Source organism: Xiphophorus hellerii, chromosome 9 (genome assembly GCF_003331165.1).
Source record: "Xiphophorus hellerii strain 12219 chromosome 9, Xiphophorus_hellerii-4.1, whole genome shotgun sequence".
Lineage (NCBI taxonomy): Eukaryota > Metazoa > Chordata > Actinopteri > Cyprinodontiformes > Poeciliidae > Xiphophorus > Xiphophorus hellerii.
This window is the reverse complement of record NC_045680.1, coordinates 15,649,794-15,668,946: the sequence shown is the minus strand read 5'-3', so window position 1 is coordinate 15,668,946 and position 19,153 is coordinate 15,649,794. Positions and strand designations below refer to the sequence as shown.

General features: G+C 37.3%; 2 protein-coding genes across 2 annotated transcripts; both read left to right on the top strand.

The window, feature by feature from the left end:
• The first annotated feature begins 3,882 nt into the window (after positions 1–3,882).
• Positions 3,883–8,707, top strand: hsh2d (hematopoietic SH2 domain containing). Its single transcript, XM_032572664.1, has 6 exons — positions 3,883–4,007; positions 4,372–4,500; positions 5,914–6,003; positions 6,080–6,245; positions 6,407–6,667; positions 7,491–8,707. Exons 2-6 carry the CDS (start codon positions 4,376–4,378, stop codon positions 7,929–7,931), a joined length of 1,083 nt encoding a protein of 360 aa, XP_032428555.1. The 5' UTR covers positions 3,883–4,007; positions 4,372–4,375; the 3' UTR covers positions 7,932–8,707.
• Positions 8,708–9,895: 1,188 nt separating this feature from the next.
• On the top strand, positions 9,896–14,793 carry tax1bp3 (Tax1 (human T-cell leukemia virus type I) binding protein 3). The gene is made up of 4 exons (XM_032571339.1): positions 9,896–10,113; positions 12,004–12,123; positions 14,195–14,272; positions 14,408–14,793. The coding sequence occupies exons 1-4, from the start codon at positions 10,075–10,077 to the stop codon at positions 14,555–14,557; spliced, it is 387 nt and encodes a 128-aa protein (XP_032427230.1). The 5' UTR covers positions 9,896–10,074; the 3' UTR covers positions 14,558–14,793.
• The last annotated feature ends 4,360 nt before the right edge of the window (positions 14,794–19,153 follow it).

Sequence of the window (19,153 nt, the reverse complement as noted above, 5' to 3'; positions counted from 1 at the left end):
TCTGGAGCTGGGTTTTTCTTTATGAGCGCAGTGCTTCACTCAGATTTTCTGCAGTTTTCAATCAGAAATCACATGAGAGGTTCTGTTTTAGGTGAGTTAATGTCAGGTTTTCCCATTTGCAACTTGGTATTTATTTGCTTATAAGGTCTGTTGCATTTAAGGAAGTAAGGAGCATGTGATCGGTTGGATATACGTCAATCTCAGCAATCATTAATATGATTCGCGACAAGATTAAAAGAAGTACTTTACTAGGATTGGGTTATGCAACTTGCTTGTATTTTTACCTTGAATCTCATTACATTTTATTACATTTTACCTGGGAATTCTTTACATTTCTTTCAAGGACAACATACACAAAATCAGTTATGATAAATCAGTTAAAAGTATTGTCACATAACTTAAATGTATTTTTATTAGATTTTAATCAATTATCAGTACAACATTCATGCTTGTTTATGCTGAAGGAAACTGATGCTGGTTTTCAAACATAATTTACAGATAAGATTTGACAAGTTTGATTCAAATTTGAATGCAAACTCCATAAATATCACAACCACATTTTTCTGCATTTCCATCTTCTATCCACAGATTATAAAATGGATTTAGTGCTGAGTATTAATGGGACTAATCTAACACATGAATATTGTTAGATATAAGCCACTCCATTGCAACTCTGGCTGTGTGTTTTAGTCTTGTACTGGTGAAAAGTAAGTACTTGCCTCAGTCTCAAGTCTTTTGGAGCCTCCTGGATTGTTCTGTGTAAAGCTCCGTTGGTGGAGATGTGCTCACGGTGATCTGAAATGTTAGTTTTTGTATTCTGCATGCTGACAAAAGGATCTAATTTTGGTCTCATCTGACCAGAAGATAGTCCTCCTTAAATGTCTTCTAGCAAACAGGAAACAGGATTTTCTATTGCTTCTATTTCTACGATATCTTTCTGCTCCTTTTTCATAGTGGTCATATTTGTGGAGAGACTTACTATACACCAATAGCATTTGGTAGAGTTACTCTGAGCTGCCTTTCTCATTTGTTTGACCAGTCTGTCAGTTTTGGTGGACAATAATATCATGTTGTTTTATTACTTAACTGTACTTTAAACTTCTCCACAACTTTATCTCTACGTCCCTCGGTCATTGTGATGCTATTTTATTAGTTATTTTTCTTCCAGTAAATCTGTGAGGCCTTTAAACAGCCTTTATACTGATATTAAGTTTTATTTTTTTCAGGGATACCAGAGTAAGACAGGCTGAATGTAAATGTCAATGCCATTTTTTGAAGATCTGTAAATATTTGTTAAAAAAGAAGGAAAACCATGCAATATTTTCCTTACATTTTGCTTTTATGTGATACTTTGGGTTTACTATATACAATTTTGTGAGAAGCTTGTAGTTGTAACATGGCAGAGTAAGAAACAGAGTACTTAATGGTTCACTTTTCATTTGGGTTCACATTTGAAAGGGCTGCTAGACATGTGCGTGTGTCGGTTCCTCCAGGTACTCACACTTCCTCCAACAGATGAAAAACATGCATGACAGGTTAATTCCCAACTCTGAATTGCCTCTAGGTAAAAGTGAGTTTGTTCATAGTTGATTTTCTGTGTGATGATGGCCAGGCAACCTTTCCAAGGTGAGCCACACCTCTCACCTCCCGACAGCTTGCTCAACATCTGAAGAATGTGTAGAGTTTGCATTTTGTTTATCCTTCTACTCTGGTATTTTCTTGGTTTTGTGCAAATATTAAATATTTTAAGCACTAATTTGTATACACCTATAACTAATCTAACAAACAAACTGGCCACTGGTACACTCCTCTTCCTGCAAGTCGGCCAAATGTGTGTGTATTATAAGCTGCAGCCTGCAATTGTTTTGTTTAAAATATATTAACTCAGAGAAGTGAAGTGAGACCGCAAAGTGACAAATACCAGGTTACAACAAAGCTTTTACTTGCTTTTCCCCTCCATTCATGCAAAAACACAGCCCAATCTGTCAAATAAAATGGCTCCCTTTCTTTTGTGGAAACAAATGTGTGAATGCTTGTAAAGAGAGCATTTACATGCAAATGGAGAAGAGTCCTCGAAAAAATACTTCCGTGGCGTTCCAACACTTCTGTTTTACAAACAGTCACAGAGGGAAATCAGTGTGCTTTGACCTTTGTTCAGGCATCAACTGAGTCACTTGTCAAGTTGGAGGGCTGTTCTGAAACGCCTTTGTGGAAGTTCAGTGAATCAGATCATAAAGCTGTTAATTTGTCACCGAAAGCACACAGCAGACTAATTCATTAGTTGACTGGGATTTTATTGTCTTCCACAGAGTCTCTGGTAATGCATGTAGGGATGGTTAATTTCCTTTTGTATTAAATCCAGGAAGTTTCAAACTGAAAACAGCAAAAGGTGGAGTTTTGTGTGTCGCCTGTCAGAGCTGACCATTAAGATTTGCACAAAAAACAGCTTGTTCTGACATCACAATCTGGCTCCTGGCAAGCCAGAACAATAAATGAAGACTGATACTACTCAGGCTCCAGATGCCGACAGTTTGTGATGGATCGTTGCTTTATTGTAGCTTTGGGGTCATTGTCCAAGTTTCAATTCAGGAAAAAAAGGACTCTGAAGATTTACTGGAATACTAAATTAAAAACACTCACATAACCTCTTATCTTTGTAGACTTGAGCAGCTGTAGGTTATGTAACACTGACAGGAGGGTAAGTCAAGTCATGAGCCACTCAATTGTTTTTTTCCACTCATAATCTTAACCACATGAGAACATCTGCTTCCACAGAAATAGAAATCCCATTTAGAGGTGACTTAACCCTCTGTTTGACCAAGCATCAGACATCTGGATACAAACAGTGCACTGTAAAGGGATTTACAGCCACTTTGAACTTTTTCAAAACAATGTGTAGCATTACAACATCAGTAGATGGTCTAGAGATGTGTGTTTAACCAGCACAGAGTAGTTCATAATCATTGGAACTGAAAGAAAATCATGCAAATTTGGATTTTTACATTTTTATGAGTAAAATTCTCAAAGTTGTGGTGTGTATTTATAGTCAGCCCCTTTTCTCTGATGCCCATAAATAAAATTCACTACAATCAGCTGCCTTTAGGCATCAATAAATTGTTGGATCGAGTCAACCTGAGTGTAAGTCATAATAATACAGCTGTACAGTGAAAGGATTGGGGGTTGGAGGACATTACACTTGGAGAACAAGACATCATTTATACTAAGGAACACAGCAGACGGGTCAGGGATAAATTTGTTTAATAGCTGGTGTTAAGTCATGCAACAGTATCTTAAACATTGAGCATCTCACAAAGTACTATTAAATCCATTATCCTAAAACTGAAAGAGGATGGCACATCTGTAGCCCTCTTAAAATCAGAGGCGATGGAAGGACAGCATTAATCAGAAAACCAGCCAAGAGGCCTGTGGTACCTCGGGAGGGCCTGCAATGATCTACGGCTCAAGAGGGGCAACTTGAGGAGGGGGCAGCAAGTTATGCGCTTCACAAATGTGGCCTTCAGGGAAGAACAACAAGAAGAAAACTGTTGTGGAAGAAAGACAAATGAAATCCCATTTGCGATATGTTTTAAGCCGCATATGGAGCGGAGCAACATCTGGTACAAGGTTCTCTGGTAAGATGAGACCAAACTTTGAACTTTTGCCCAACAAACAAAATGCTGTGTGGAAAACTGATATCAATATCAGCCTCAAAAACTGTGAAGCAAAGTGGTGCAAGTATCCATCCTGCTGTTGGGTTGCTTTTCTGCAGCAGAGACGGGGAAGCTTCTTCAAAGGTCATAGGAGAGATGGATGGTAGAAGAAAACTGCAAATATTTGCAAATATTTGCAAATATTTTGCAAATGTGAAACACTGCATTCTGTTTTTTTCCAAATATGTGTCCCTGAATGTGCTGCTGTCACGGGAAGACTTTGCCTCCGCCCCCACGCAGGTGTTGACAGGTGACTGAGTTCTGCAGCGTCATTTCACCCTGAAGCTATCAAAGAAGGTGAGTCACATTTGTGTTGCTCTGAGCTTAGATTTACGCAGCAAAAAGAACTGATGTGAATCTTCATTGTCATCAACTGTAGCAGAGTTCTGTTTTACTCTTTAAAAGCAACTTGTTTTCTTTGGTTTGAATGAAAATAGTTAGAAGTTAAAGTTTGCTTTTGTGAAAAGTCTTAGAGAGGAAAAATGTTCTCAGTGCATTACATGAAAACACTTCCTTATGAAGGAACAACAAATACCGAGAAGGGTAATGAGTTTCTGGTTTAATGAACACTGCATACAAAATATCTAATGTAATGAGTCAGTGAAATAAGTAATTTGGATGTGCATTACAACAGAACTACATGATGTTTTTATTTTGTCAGGACGATGGAGTGGAGTCAGGCGACACAGGGTCAACAGGATCCTTTTACCTTGTTCACGGAGTCCCAGCTCTGGTCTTTGTTCGGGAACGGCTCGGTTCCAGATTGGTTTCATGGGATCATTACGAGGAAGTAAGTTTTCAAAGTCTATCACCATCTGCCATCTGCCACTGCAGCAGTAGGAATGTACAGGAGAGAACTGGGCTCTTACCAATCACACACAGGAATGATGTCAGTGTCACAAGGTGCAGTAAGCTTAAAATAGCTTACTAACGCAAGCTATTTTAAGGTTGCTTTAATGAGTTTCTTGAAAACAATCAAATACGAAACATACAGTTTTTAAAGAAAGCTAAAAAAGAGAAAATGCAAAAAGACCAATTAATGAGACTTTTGCTTAAAACTTCAAGTTTTGAATCTTCACCAATTACTGAACAGGAAATAAGTGGTGAGCATGGCCCTGTACAGGTGTTAATATTTTATCACATAGTGCCACTTTAAAACTACCATAGCATCCTCACAGTGAAACATGGTGGTGGTAGCATTATGGTAGGGGGCGGTTTTCTTCAGCAGGAAAAAGGAAGTTAATCAAAGTTGGGGGCAAGGTGAATGGAGTTAAATACAGAGCAATCCTTTAGAGGAACAAAAAGTAAGAAAACAACATATAAAATCGCGTTAAAATGCATTGAAGTTGGTGGATGTGACGTGACAAAACATTTCCTCCAGCAGACGTTTCCTCCTGCTGCAACAGTGCAAGTAATTACCAGCTGAAATGCAAGTTGAGTTTTATTAGAAAGTCATAATGTGCATCTGGTTTTCAGTTAGTGCATTGTGTTAATATACTTCTTCCTATAACTGCATCTGCAGACATGACTCCCACTGGTATTGGTATTAATAGAGGGTCAGTTTCATACAAAGCAGAAATCATCAGAATCAGCAAGAGAAAGATGCAGAACTGCACAGCAACATTTCTGTCATTCGTTCTATTTCTCAGTTAGTTCCTTTCATTGTTCTGTGCTTGTTGCAGACCTGTGGTGCGTGCAGCATAAAAGTGAACCATGATTGTTTGCAATTTGAAGGAAGGACATCTGTTGATTGACCTATTACAAAAAACAATAGTTCTATTTGCTACAGCTTTGCTGCAATATTTACTCAGTCCTGACCTTTACTTGTGCTACAAATTATTAATCTTTCACACTCAACAGATCTGCCCACACCCAATTTAAACAATAGACAATGGGTTAAGCTAATCAGTATTGGATAGGTTTCAGTTTACTGTACCGACAACGACTTTGGGATACTTACGATTCTAAAAGAAATCTTTTCTCGAAGCAAAACAAAACAAACACAGTCTTTCTATACTTAGTTATTATTCTGGACAGTTTATTTTCCATAATTTGTGAATGAGAGAATATGTTGTTATTATGTAAAAGTATTTTTTCTGTGGCCATTAAAAAATTGAAAATGCGATATTGGTGCAGTTAAAAATACATTTCCAGCTGAAAGTGTGTGTGTGAAAGAGGCCTTTGTCTCTGCTGATTTGTGTAGGACAGCAGAAGAGCGGCTCACGTTGAAGCCGCCCGGCTACTTCCTCATCAGAGTCAGCGAGAGCAGAGTTGGCTACACTCTCTCATATCGGTGAGTGTTCACAGCTTTGTTGTGCCGTTTGACTAAGAGGTCAAAATCATCACTCTGTTGTGTGGGCCTACCTCAGTGAAGACGAACACTGCAGACACTTCATGATTGATGTCCTGGAGGACGGCCAGTACATCATATTAGGGGAGAACAGGACTCACAGGAGTCTGCAGGACCTGGTGGACTTTCACTGCCGGAATCCCATCATGCCTTTCAATCAGGTGCTCACAGTTGCTTGTGGAAAGGTAAGAATATAAGTGTCTCTTCTTCTTGATATGGATTTGCATCCTCAAAGTTTATATGGTTTTGATGAATATTGCAAAAGAAAAAAATTGCAAACAATTGTGTGCAAGTTGAATTAAGTCCAGAAGTGAATCAGTGCCTGCTTTGTCTCATCTTATTTTAGTCATCAGCTAACCGTACAGACTATGCAGAATTACTGTTCTCCCAAAGACCCCGAAGCTACACCACCAGTCTGCTACCAAATAACCTCCGACAGTCCAACCCGAGTCACCCACAAAGAGCGGACGAGATCCCACCCGCCCTGCCTTATCGACCCAACAACCTGAGGAACTCTGCACTCTTTCTCCCAAACAGCCAACCAAACAAACTCTACCCTAGTTTGGAGGACGATTTCCAGCACTTCACCTCTCCTCTTCCTGCTTCGGTAATGTGACAAGAAACATTACCGAATTTCAACTAATTCGGTAATGTTTTGTGGTCAAACTGCCAAGATAGAAACAGTTTTGTTGTTTCAAGAAGAATGTTCATGTATACATTTTTTATTTACATTTTGTGGTAAATAATGATTCTTACTTTTTAATATCTATTTTTTTATTTTACAGATTTTTCTTTACATTGCATTTTGGTTCCCTTTTAACTTTTATTGAGGCAGCCTTTGCCTTTGCTGAGGGTGTGTTACATATTGTACAAGCCAGAGATTTAGCACAGTTGAAATTAGTCTGATTAGTTTTTACTCCAGACAATGTAATGGACATTTTGCATTTTCTGCTTTACAATTAGTTACAAAAGCAGACATGTCTGCAGGGCAAAAACCAGTTTTGAGCTGCAGGGTGGTGAGGTTATTAACACTACTGCCTCAACTTGGGTTTGACTTCCAGCTGGGGCTTTTCTTTGTGCTGTTTTTGTGTTCTCACCCTGCATGCAAGTACTCTGGCTTCTTAAAACATGCATGCTAAGTTAGATGTTGGAGGTTAATGCACACCTTCATGTTTCTGTTCCTCTTGAAAATTAAAACAACCAGACACCACAGTTTGTGGCCCACTGTTTATCCACTATTACATTTTTTTTGCAGATGCAATGAAGTGATCGAAGAGACTACAATTTCTTTGCCTGTTGGAATATTTTTCTACCTTAAACCTCAGAGACGAGACTGGTCGCCAAGTTATTGCACTCTATGTTTAAGAGACATGAATGAGATTTTAAAATCTAAATCCATGTGTCCTGTGCTTTATGTTTCTGATCTGCAGCCAGCACCAAATATGAGGACTCCGTGTATCCAGCCTCCTGAAGTCCCTTTGAGGAATCATGTTGTCCAAAAGCAAAACCTTGTCTGCAGCAGAACAACCTCGGTGTCCGACAGCTCCTCTACACCGTCAGCCACCGAGAGAAAACTCTTCACCAACATCCAGCCAGTGAAGTTACATGATCTGAGGCCATCAGTAGCTGTGAACCTAAAGAGCCTGAAGAAGAAATTCCAGAAGAAGATGAGCAACCCACAGGAAAATGTCTATGCAGAGATTACTAAAGGGCCAAATGACAGCAGCGAAGTCATAGAAAACGAATACCAGGAAATCACAGGAGAGCTCACATTTCGTGTTCCCCCTCAACACCACACTGACGTGAGACTAAACGATCAAATGCTACCTCAGGAGTACAGATCACCTCCACCTTTTGCTCCAGGCTACTGAGATACTGGCATTCATTTTAAAGCTCCCCCTATTGACTGTGTTATGAATTACACTGCAACCCCATCAGTAGATAGTAAGGAGAAATCGCCGGATCAAGAAATCTTGACTACAAATTTGTGATGTGTAGAAAGGGGATGAATAAAATGCGGGCATGTATTTTGTTTCCACAACGTAAACCACCATATATAACTTATATGACATCTTTCTTTGAAAACTGATGATCCAAATTAATCCAGATCTAATTTGGCTTTAAAAAAGAATATTTTTGTTCCGTTTAGACAGTCAGATTCACTGTTACACTGTTTGAATTTTTTGTGACAACCTACAAAGCAACACATGTAAATACAGGTAACCTGCTGCAATTTTAGGCATTAACTTTCCATAAATGTTTTACACTTCAATGAAGCAACAAATCCCTGCAAAGAAAACTTGTGAAAAATTTTTTGTTGAGTCTTACAGCAGACAAATGGGTGATACATTTGATAACATCTGTTATCAAAAAGGTGCAACTGAAGGACAGAAAATGAATACTGGTCATGCTGGTGAGTTATAATTATAGTTTATAGTTACAGCTATAAAGTGAGTTAAAACAGTTGTTGCAAACAGTTTTCATTGAAATACTGTATGTATAATGTATAATATGTACCTTTATAACTTTCTAATGTATATTCAATGCAGACTTTGGTGGATGCAAAACATGTTATTTCACATGTATACTTTTGATATGTAGATGTAATATCATTAAATGACCAAAATAAAGCACTTTAAGAGATGCACATTGTAGTATTTGCAAATCCTGTGCAGTAGATAATTAATTTTTAAGCACAAAGAGCCTGTCAGTACACGCTCTGGTGTTTTGTCCCTGCCAGAGTTTCAGATCTTGTATGTAGATTACATTTTTCAAGACAGATCAGAGCGCTCCATTCCAGTTTAATAGGAAACACATGTTCTACACTCATCATCAAGCTTGGAAGAACAGCACCAGCTAAATTTAAAGATGGACTTTGCAAGAACAGAGGCTTATCATAGAAGATGTTTTAGGCAAATACAAAATTTCATTATACAATATTTTACTGGGCAGATTGACTATTTTTAGAATTTGAGAATTTTACAGAAAACAAAACAAACACTGTAATTTATTTGCAACTTCACAGTAGGCCAGTATAAATAAAAGGCTTGCTGTGGGGAGGTATTCAGCTCCCATGCGATTACTCAGTTTACCTTTAGGGAATGAATCTGTGCACTCTAAGATACAAACACAAATAGATGTGTAAGCATGAACACCATGTAAACATGGAAGCAAGTACAATAGTGCAATACGATGGAGATACAAGGGTTATGCAGCAACATCCAAGATATTGGATGTTAGTCCCTTCCCAAATGTCATTGCTCGTCATAATAAAACATTTCATATTTGATAATTGAAAACATACATAAATTGTTAATGTTGGGAGGAGAGATTGGCAGCTGGAACTGGGGCACAAGTCCTGCATAAACTCTTTGACCATCTCTGGGAAAGAGTGTTTTTTATAGTAAGGAAAGTTATACAATTATTAGTGTCTGTATGACAGGTACATGTGCTTATTAAAAGTTAAATTAAGACGCAGATTATGTGATTATTAAACCAGTTTCATAGCATGTGATCCACAGGGAGTTATTCTGACTTTTTGTTAGTTCATTGAGCAATAATAATTATTATATTAACAGTAATAATACTATAACTAGGTCATAGTATTACTTCATATTATAGTCAAATGCAGTACTTTAGACGACTGATTTTGTGCCTTAAAGGAGTATGGTTTCGTTTTTAGAGGGTCAGCCCTGCTGTCCATTTAAGGACATTAATCATTCATCTCTCTCTGACGCAGAAAGAAATGTCTGGAGGTAAAAGGGCAGCGGCCAGCCAATTAACACCGCCCTCCCTAGCTGCCAGGGTGAATGAAACACTCACATCTGAGTTTCCTGAGAGGCGAGATTACGTCATGTGGGAAGACGCTGGTTTTCAGCTCGGGATCAGCCTACTAGTAACTCGAGGGAAGTTCTTTCTCCACTAAAAACACATTTTGAAAACTTTTACGAAAGCTTTTGTTAAACATTCCTCGGCTCGTTTTTTTTTTTTTTTTTGTTAAATCACAGCTAAACGATGTCGTTTGTCCCCGGTCAACCAGTGACTGCAGTTGTGGTAAGTTTAGGAGAGCGACTGTGTTTCATTGAACTGTTATCTATTGTTCATCTTTTTGGCCAACATTAGGGATTAAACTAAGTAGATGTGTGTAAACATAAGCGCGAATTAACTATCATACGGTAGTTTTTGTTTACGGTGTTAGTGTTTTCTTTGTTTAGTGAAAATCAGAACATTTGTTTCAGTTTAAATTTTAGTTTACTCATTTACATTCAGCCAGATAATTTGAATAATCTAAGATGTTAGTCGATTTTTAATTTTATTTTTAACAGTCTATTTTTACAGTTGTTACTTTGACACAGTTTGAAAATGTCCTGACTGGTACGTCACTCGCTAGGTGTGTGAGTTCTTCCTGGTCCGTGAACGCAACAAAACAGTATTTTTTTTAACCCGTTATTTTTAAATTCCTGGCTTTATTATTTTTTTTTTGACTGTATCGCAAACTAGGAAGATCAGCATGAACCATTCACTACAGTGGTTCTCTCTGTGGTTAATTTACGGACTTACTTTTATTTCCTCTTTTTTTTCCTAACATCAATGTGATGAAATGACTCGAGAACTGGAAAAAAAATTAATTACAATCTTTGTCATATTCTAACATGTATTTAACTTTTTCTTTGTAGAACAAAAAAGCCTTTAATTATTATCTGACATTGTTTTTACCCGCTTTCCCTTGCAGGACTGTGTGGAGCTGGTCTTTCATTTTTCTTCACTTTCCAATTCAAATGTTTTTTGTTGTTGTTTGTTTGTTTGTTTTAGCACATTCCTGTTTATCTCTGCATTCTCTTTCAGCTTTTCCTGAGCTCACCACTGATTTTTATTTTTTTTTTATAGGCTTGATGTCTGTGGACCTTTTTTAGTCCAGTGTGTGATTATTACTCTGTTAATTGTTCCTGCTCAACAGTCAAGCAGTGATCTGTGTTTTTAGTTTTCTCTCAGGTTTGATTTGAGGTTCATCTGACCAGTTCCAGCTAGAGTCTCAGAAGAGTTTAGAAAACTCTAAATGTTTTAGTCTTGCTTGCTGAACAACCAACCAGTTGTCAAGAAGGTAGCTTCTAATTATCGTTATAAATACTTTTGTCCCAAATCACTTCCTGTTGCAGCTTTGTACTGTTAGTTTTGAAGCTTTTCTTCCCTTTACCATCCCGCTCATTGTGCATGGTGGCAAGATAAGCTTACATTGTTGTCCAGGCTTTTTTCTCCACCGTTTTAGTTGTTTAGGTGCGTTGCCGTCTTCTGGTCACCATTTCCAATTTATAAACTGCAACATACATCTGTCTTTCTTTCTGCAATTACATGTTTTCTTCTATTTGCTGTTGTTGCCCGTGGTTGCAAAGCTCTAAAAAGGAGACGCTTTTAATCTGGAAATCCTGACTCATTGGCTGATCGACAACATCAGTGAAGTCATCTCTAGACTTCATTGTGTTAGAGAGACTCTGTGGTTATTCATCACCGCACACAGGCGGCCTTTGTGTTTGGAGGAGCTCTAGAGTCATACCCGTCCATCAGTCTGCAGCTGATTATCACACTACAGGGAACTTATTAATCCATCTTCCATCTTTTTTGGCTTGAGTTGGCAGAAAATGTCTCAGAATCAACTCTTATGTTGTGAAGATGCTCCCTGATGGTGTAGGAATATTGAATGCTTTAATTAGCAACAAGTTTTATTTTGCACAAACATTTCTTTGTAGTAGCAGGAAAAAAAATGGCACAGCTGCAATTTGTGCTGATTTTGTGCTCATGTCTGAAGAGCCCAGTAATGACACAGTTGGGCAACAATGCCAGATCACTCGTAAAGATTTCATATGTGCAGAATAGCTTCCAGTAAGTCAGTGGCTTATACTGAATGTTTTGCTTAATATCTGATGTTGTTTGGTTGTTTTCTAACAGCAAAGAATTGAAATCCAGAAGCTTCGCCAAGGAGAAAACCTGATTCTGGGCTTCAGCATCGGAGGCGGTATCGACCAGGACCCCGGGCAGAACCCCTTCTCTGAGGACAAGTCAGATAAGGTCAGAAAACAAACATCTAAGCACTCGTATCTACTGACTGTTTCTTATAATGACTCTTTAACCTTGAGTTAAACTAAGATACATATTATTTTATGCTACAGAGGAACAGAAAAGTTCCTGTTGTTTAACTCGGCATATACCGGTGAGCTGCAAGTAAAGAACAGGCCTGGACGTATTGTTAGTGGCCTCATGTGAGAACAAGCCAGACCCAAATATGTGTGTAATTGAACGACGTACTGCAGGTTTATGCAGACCTGATTATTGCTTAAACTCTCTAAGCTGGTGGAAGTGTTTGAGAACTAGTCATGTGTTTCCACTTATCCTATTACAGATGAATGATAACTTTAACTCGCAGTCGGCTGCAGCTCTTGGAGGTTTGTGTCTGTATTTTAAGCTAAAGTGTCTGTACCTCCAGTGCTTTGTAAAAAAAAAAAGAAACACCGTTGGAGCAATTACAGCTATGAGTCTTTATCAGCTGTTCACATCTGGAGTCTGAAACTTTTGTTCATTGTCACATTGAATGTGTCACATTCATACACATAATTTTTCGAATCTTGCCTCAGATTCTCAATTAGATCTAGGTCTGGACTTTGATTAGACCATTTTAACACATGAATATATTTTAATTGAAATTGTAGGTCTGGCTGTAAGTTTTAGATAATTAGCTCCAACCATCTTCTCATCATCTCTGACCAGCTTCCCTGTCCCTACCTTAAACAACACTCAGATGATAAAAATACAAACAGGAGAAGTGAGATGGAATTAGGATTTTCCAAAGATGTTTGCAGCACAAACATATAAAAAAAAAATAAAATTCCCTTTTCTTAATTTGAAACACATAGTTTTAATAATTAATCAGTACAGTCCACTGTATGGTAGATGTGCAGCTCAGGTTCAAAGCAGATGGTGAATAAACAATAACTTACCCAACTATGACACCACAAGGTTGCAACACAATGTGAAGAAGAAAGAAGTTTCTGAAGAACATTGTTGCTTTGAAAAATGGCAGAAATTCATTTTCCAATTATTTCTGCACTGATAACTGAGATACAATGTTAGAATTTAATATGACGGATGCTGAGCACTAAAACAGAGTTGAACTTAATTTTTCCCGGGTATTGTTTAGATCCTGTTTACAGACGCCAGATAAATCATCTAATTGATTGTTGATATTTTGCTTAGAAAACAGAGCTGATAAAAAATGATCACATCATCAAAACCTTAAGTAAAAATACCTCAGATTCATTAAACAAAACTTCTAATCGATCATGTATAACATAATCTATCTGTTTTTACTCAAAACTGGAAAGATGTTTATTCCTTATTTTAGGAATCTAAAACAGTGCTTCCCAAAATCAGTTTTGGTATTGAGTCAACAAGTGAAAGATCTTGAGATCCTTTTTTTAGAAACCCAACAAAATAACATGCATAATTATGGTAGAAGTATGTTTGTGCTACAAAGAGAAGAGATAAAAACGGTGCAAAAGATAAAATGAATTTATTGTATTTTTGATTGTGTTTTTGTTATCATTGCACCTTTTTAACTGATTTTGTCCAAATAATCAACCAGAAATCTGTATGATGGCTGGAAGACCAAAAAGATTTAGATTTAGATTATGATGTTTTTATTGTGATTAACAGATAATAAAAAATCAGAAGTTATTGATGGATAAATGTAGTTTTTCAATGCATGCTCCATGTTTTTGTGCAACTGGAAATATTTTCAAACAATTAAATTTGTCTTTCAGCCAGCTGACCAGAAGTACACAGTGAAGTCGGGGTTTACAGTAAAACCTTGTCAGAGAAAGCTTAATTATCTCAATAATCTCTGTTTTCCAGTTAATGTGGAAGAAAAATGTGAGAAATAAATTTTATTTTAGAAGAGCGATTGCTTATTCAGATTGTGAACTGAAAGTAAAGCAAGAGTATATATGACACAAGCTGTTCCAGTTATTTCAGTATTTAAAATGCACATTATTTGAGTAAATACTCAAAAACCTTAGTACACAAATAGAAGAGAAAATATTATCTGTATTTAGCAATGTGTGTAAAAGAAGTGTGTGGTCTGCAGGGAATCTATGTGACCAGGATAACTCCAGGAGGACCAGCAGAAGTTGCAGGGTTGAAGATGGGAGACAAAATCATGCAGGTGGGTAGTAACAACTCTCATCATTGGATGTGAAAGCCACAAGATGGCGCTGTAGGGAGCAGTAAAAAAAAGCTGCAAGTTTTATTGCTTATCCTGGACTGAACCTTGATAAAAGCCTGTCCTCCTTCCTACCAGGTGAACGGCTGGGATATGACCATGGTGACTCACGACCAGGCTCGTAAAAAACTGACAAAGAAGAGGGAAGATGTGGTGAGGCTACTGATAACCAGGAAGTCCCTGGAAGAAGCGGTTAAACATTCAAAGGGGAGCCATCCCAGACAGTGATCTGCCTGCACAGACTAATGCGAGGACAACAAAAGACAGAGTAGTTTTATAAACGCTACAAACATCTCCAAATGCAGCTGCCCTGTGGCCTGTAAAGCTACATCAACGCAAAGAAATCAGATACAAGTCCATCCATTTAACGTTTGGTGACTTATTGAGTTATCTGAGGCTTGAGTCTAATCCCAATTACAATAAATTTATCAGCTTTCCCTTTAAGACATGTTTCTACTGCTAGATAGATAGATAGATAGATAGATAGATAGATAGATAGATAGATAGATAGATAGATAGATAGATAGATAGATAGATAGATAGATAGATAGATAGATAGAAACTTTATTCATCCCTTTGGGATTTACCCTCAGGGAAATTGTAGTTCAGTCTCCCACAGCACCAATACATCAAATACTTAAACAATTTGTTATTATTTTTTTTATACTTATTGTAGCTCAGTAAGAAATGAAATCACCTGAACAGTGAAGTGAGTTAGATCTTCACACTACAGCACACGAATGTAATACCAGGTAACTTTTGACCACTGGCAGAACAAATACAAAGGCTTGGAAAGCAGAAATGTTGATTGTGTTAATGAGTGTTGAACAAAATGATTCCTTCATTCTGATTTAGCTGATATTTGTTAAATTAATCTTGTTAGCATTTAGATACCGGGTACTGTAACTAAATCATAGTGATCACACTAACCAAGCAGCTTTCCTCTTATCTAAAGCAAAGAACCAATATTCTGCTATCCAGACTAAACGCCAAAGTTAAAGCCAAAATGCAGGGTTAGTGATTTTTTTTTCTTTCTAAATAAAGAAAGAAAAATGGGATAGAGTATGCTGTGTCAGTATCATAGTTTATTATTATTTACTGGTCATTTTCTTGCTTTTCAGATCTAGATCAACTTTCTAGATCTGATTAATGTGACTGAAAATCTATAACAAGTTGTTTACACAAACACCATTTTTTTAATACATTTTATATTTATTTGGATGGCACCAGTCATGGTTTTTCAATAATTATTTATATACATTTTAAGCCCCTTGACATTTATCAGGTTCAGAATTGAGAATCATGTTGTCATATTTTTATTCATTAGAAGCTAGACAGGAAAAAGTGCAGCTAGAGAAGGAGAACACATGCATCGGGAATCAAACCGGGGACTGTAGTCTCTAAGACTGAAATATGTGTGTTTTATTAGAAATATTTCCCACTAAAACTGGCTTTGTACAGATAAAATCAAATCAAGAAATGTTTTGAAATACAAAAACAAGTTCAAATATATTAAATCAACACCTAAAACAATAAACTGTGTTTCCAATTTTCTCTTTTGTTTGTGTTGTCTGGGTCAAACATCACTTATTTAGGCCCACAGCTGACAGAAAATAATGTTCAGATTTAATTCTTCTACTAATTAACATTTAGTTTAGCATTAAAACAATCCATAATCCATATAAATTATGGATTATATTCACTAATCATTTATGCCTGCGTGACAATGTTTTGTTTTTGTTAAATTCTGATTTTGAGTAAAAGAAACAGGTATGTATGTCCTTATTTCACTGGCATGTTTGATTTTATGTAATAAAACCTTATTTGAAATAATTAAGTTTGAGTTTGAAGTCTTTAAAGTATCCACTCTAAACCTCCCAGTTTAAGACTGATTTGAATCCGAGGCAAAATGTTTTTTTGTTTTACTTTTCTCACTTTATACACCAATTTGCTATATTGAGCTATTGCAGATGTTTTATTTCTAATTTCTGTGAAGAAGATAACTTTTAGCAAGTTAAATAAGACGACATTTCTCATCAATGTTTTGCTTTTTTTTTTCTCCAGTCTACCACTCATAACATTGCACAATCCAGATGTATTTTTTCCATATGTGGAATATTGTTAACACACAAATCTAACATGATGTATATTTTTGCCTCTCGAGTATTTTTATGGTCCTAGGTCTGAATAATCAGCTGACATTTCAAAGCAGAGGGATCTATACTCTGACCTTTCTGTTTATCCTGTGGCTTTTTGATGTACAGAGCTTTTTGCACTTTCATCTCCTAAATATTGGAAATCTATACCAAATGAAGCCGTCTAAGATATCGTGAAACCCCAAGTAGGACTTGAATGAATACCTGTTATTTTGACTCCGGTTCAATCGGTAATTATTAAAAATCTGATCAGTGGTGTTTGTTTTCTGAGGACAGAATTAACACTGCTACATAACGTTTATAGTCATAAAGTAACACCTGCCACATCTTGGGTGAGAGTTGGGGCGATGCTGAGCCAAAATCCTGTCTTTGAGAAATACTTGATGAGCGATCCGTCATTGTGTGTGTGTGTGTGTGCGCGCTTCAGGGATGGGGAAGCATGCTTCATTCCACTTCTCTGCCCTTCATACTGTTTAGAGACAATAACATGGTTGCCCAAACATCTGAGACAAAGCTCAGACTTGCAGCTTCATGATGCTGCGGCGTTAACACATGGCATGTTGCTGGGTAACTAATGGACAGTTTGTAAGTGGAAGCAATGAGCATCTAAATTCATTACAAGATGCACTGTTTGAGGTAATCTAATTGACATGCATTACGTAAAATAATCATGTTTATTTTGGTTGATCTGTTTATATGTTCATTACCTTATCAATGTACTAAATTAAAGGAAATTTCAAGTTGGCATTCTATGAAAATCACTTGTAATTAATAGAGCAAGAAAGAAAAAGGCAATTTACACTCAAAGAAAACACTGAGAAAAGTCTTTGTGCTGTGGGCGAGCTAGTAATTACACCAAGCGTGGTTCATACATGATCCATGCCTCCTACATTATGGCATGATAATTGTGTTTCCATGGCAATGCAATCTGCCTCTATCACTTTTTCCTACACCAAACTGGAACAGGATCATCAGAAATATATATATAAAAAAACGGTGGAACTTAGTTGATTTTTGAGCATTCAGTGGACATCTCTGTTTTTACCCTGATAATTAAGAGCAGATTAGAATGATGACACTATCTTTAATTGAAAGTAAAGGTAAGATTTATTGAAAGCCTCTTATTGTGCTGTAGATGCTGCTGTTTTTATTTTTACAACATAAGCATACTTAAAATCTAGCCAAGACACGTTGAGGTCTTTAAAATACCCAAAAGTCTGGCTCTAAAAAAGATGTGGAATAATTCCCATTTTAAAATAAAAACCTCCACCCTTTTATGCTTTTATGGCTGAAATAACTGTCATGTGATTTAAAAAATTGAACAGTATGCAATATTTTAATTCAGAGTTGTATAAAAATTTGGGGAAGAGAGACAGCTGCTGCGCCACACAGTAGGTCATTTTGGCCTGGGTGCTCTTTTGGAAGGAGGTGAAGATGGGAGGAGGAAGATTTGATCCCGTCCTGCATGGGAAGAGAAACTGCTGTTTACCAGAGACCAATTCTTTCTGACCAGGTCAAGGTTTGTTTGTGAACTCCCATGAACTTCACAGTCTTCATCACCTTTGCTGAATCATTGATGTGCACCACCGTTAACGGATCAGCTTCTTTCTGATGGTGGTCTCATTTGATTCGTCAGTAGTTGAAACACTCTCTACTCTCCTTATTTAATACTTTGAACCACCCCTGCAGTTTGTCTTTAAACTTGTCTTGTCAACCATTAAAGTCCAACAATCTCTGGAGCGTTCAACATCTCAGGAGAAATCTCCGCCACTTCTGTTGCGCTAGCCTTGTGGAGCGTTTTAGCTTTCTCATCAATCTTTGGTGACAGAACAGGATTCTGCTGCCACAGCAGGGACCGTGGTGGCCGGATTCAGGAGACCCTCCACAGTCATCAATCTGGGGCTGTGATCACGCTTTCATCCCCACCTCAGGGATTTCCCCTCTTTTATTCCTTCTGAATGAACAGTTTTCCAGAACTTCATCAAAGTCAACTGAAAGCTGTTCAGTTGCCTCTCTGAAATCCCTTCACATCCCAGTTTTGCTTGCAATTTTGACCTGCTTGTTGCAGATCAACACATCTCATCCCAGGGAAGATAACTGGCTACAGTTAATACAAATAAGCCTTGACAATAGTCTTAAAAATACAAATAAAAACACTATGTTGGACGCTTAGTTGTAGGCGTAGAACAATTTGACAGTTTGAAAAAAGTAAAATGTAGCTATATGTATTCATGTAATAACAAACCTGGACCCTTCGAGAGCTACAGAGGAGCCACTAAATTAACCTTATGGAGATAAAATGAATTTACTGATTTATTTATTCATTAAGTTTAATTCTACAGCCCTCTGCTCTGTGCATTGTGAAAATGTTTTCTGAGATATTTGAAAATATCAGAAAACAGAAAACCTTGTTTTATGCCACAGAAAATAAAAACTAAACATTTTTCCATGTTTTGTATCTCTTTTCCTGTGTGAGCTTACTGTACGTCCCTCTGAATAATACACAGTGTAGCGTGACTGGCTGCTGAGGAGCTTTTTTCTCCTCACACTTTATGTTCATGCATGTTAATGGAGTTTTGTGAAGACGAGTGTGATGTGTGGGTGTGAGAGCAGAGAGCTGGGCAGCTGGATGCCAGCAGGGTAACAGATACAACCAGTTCCCTGGAGT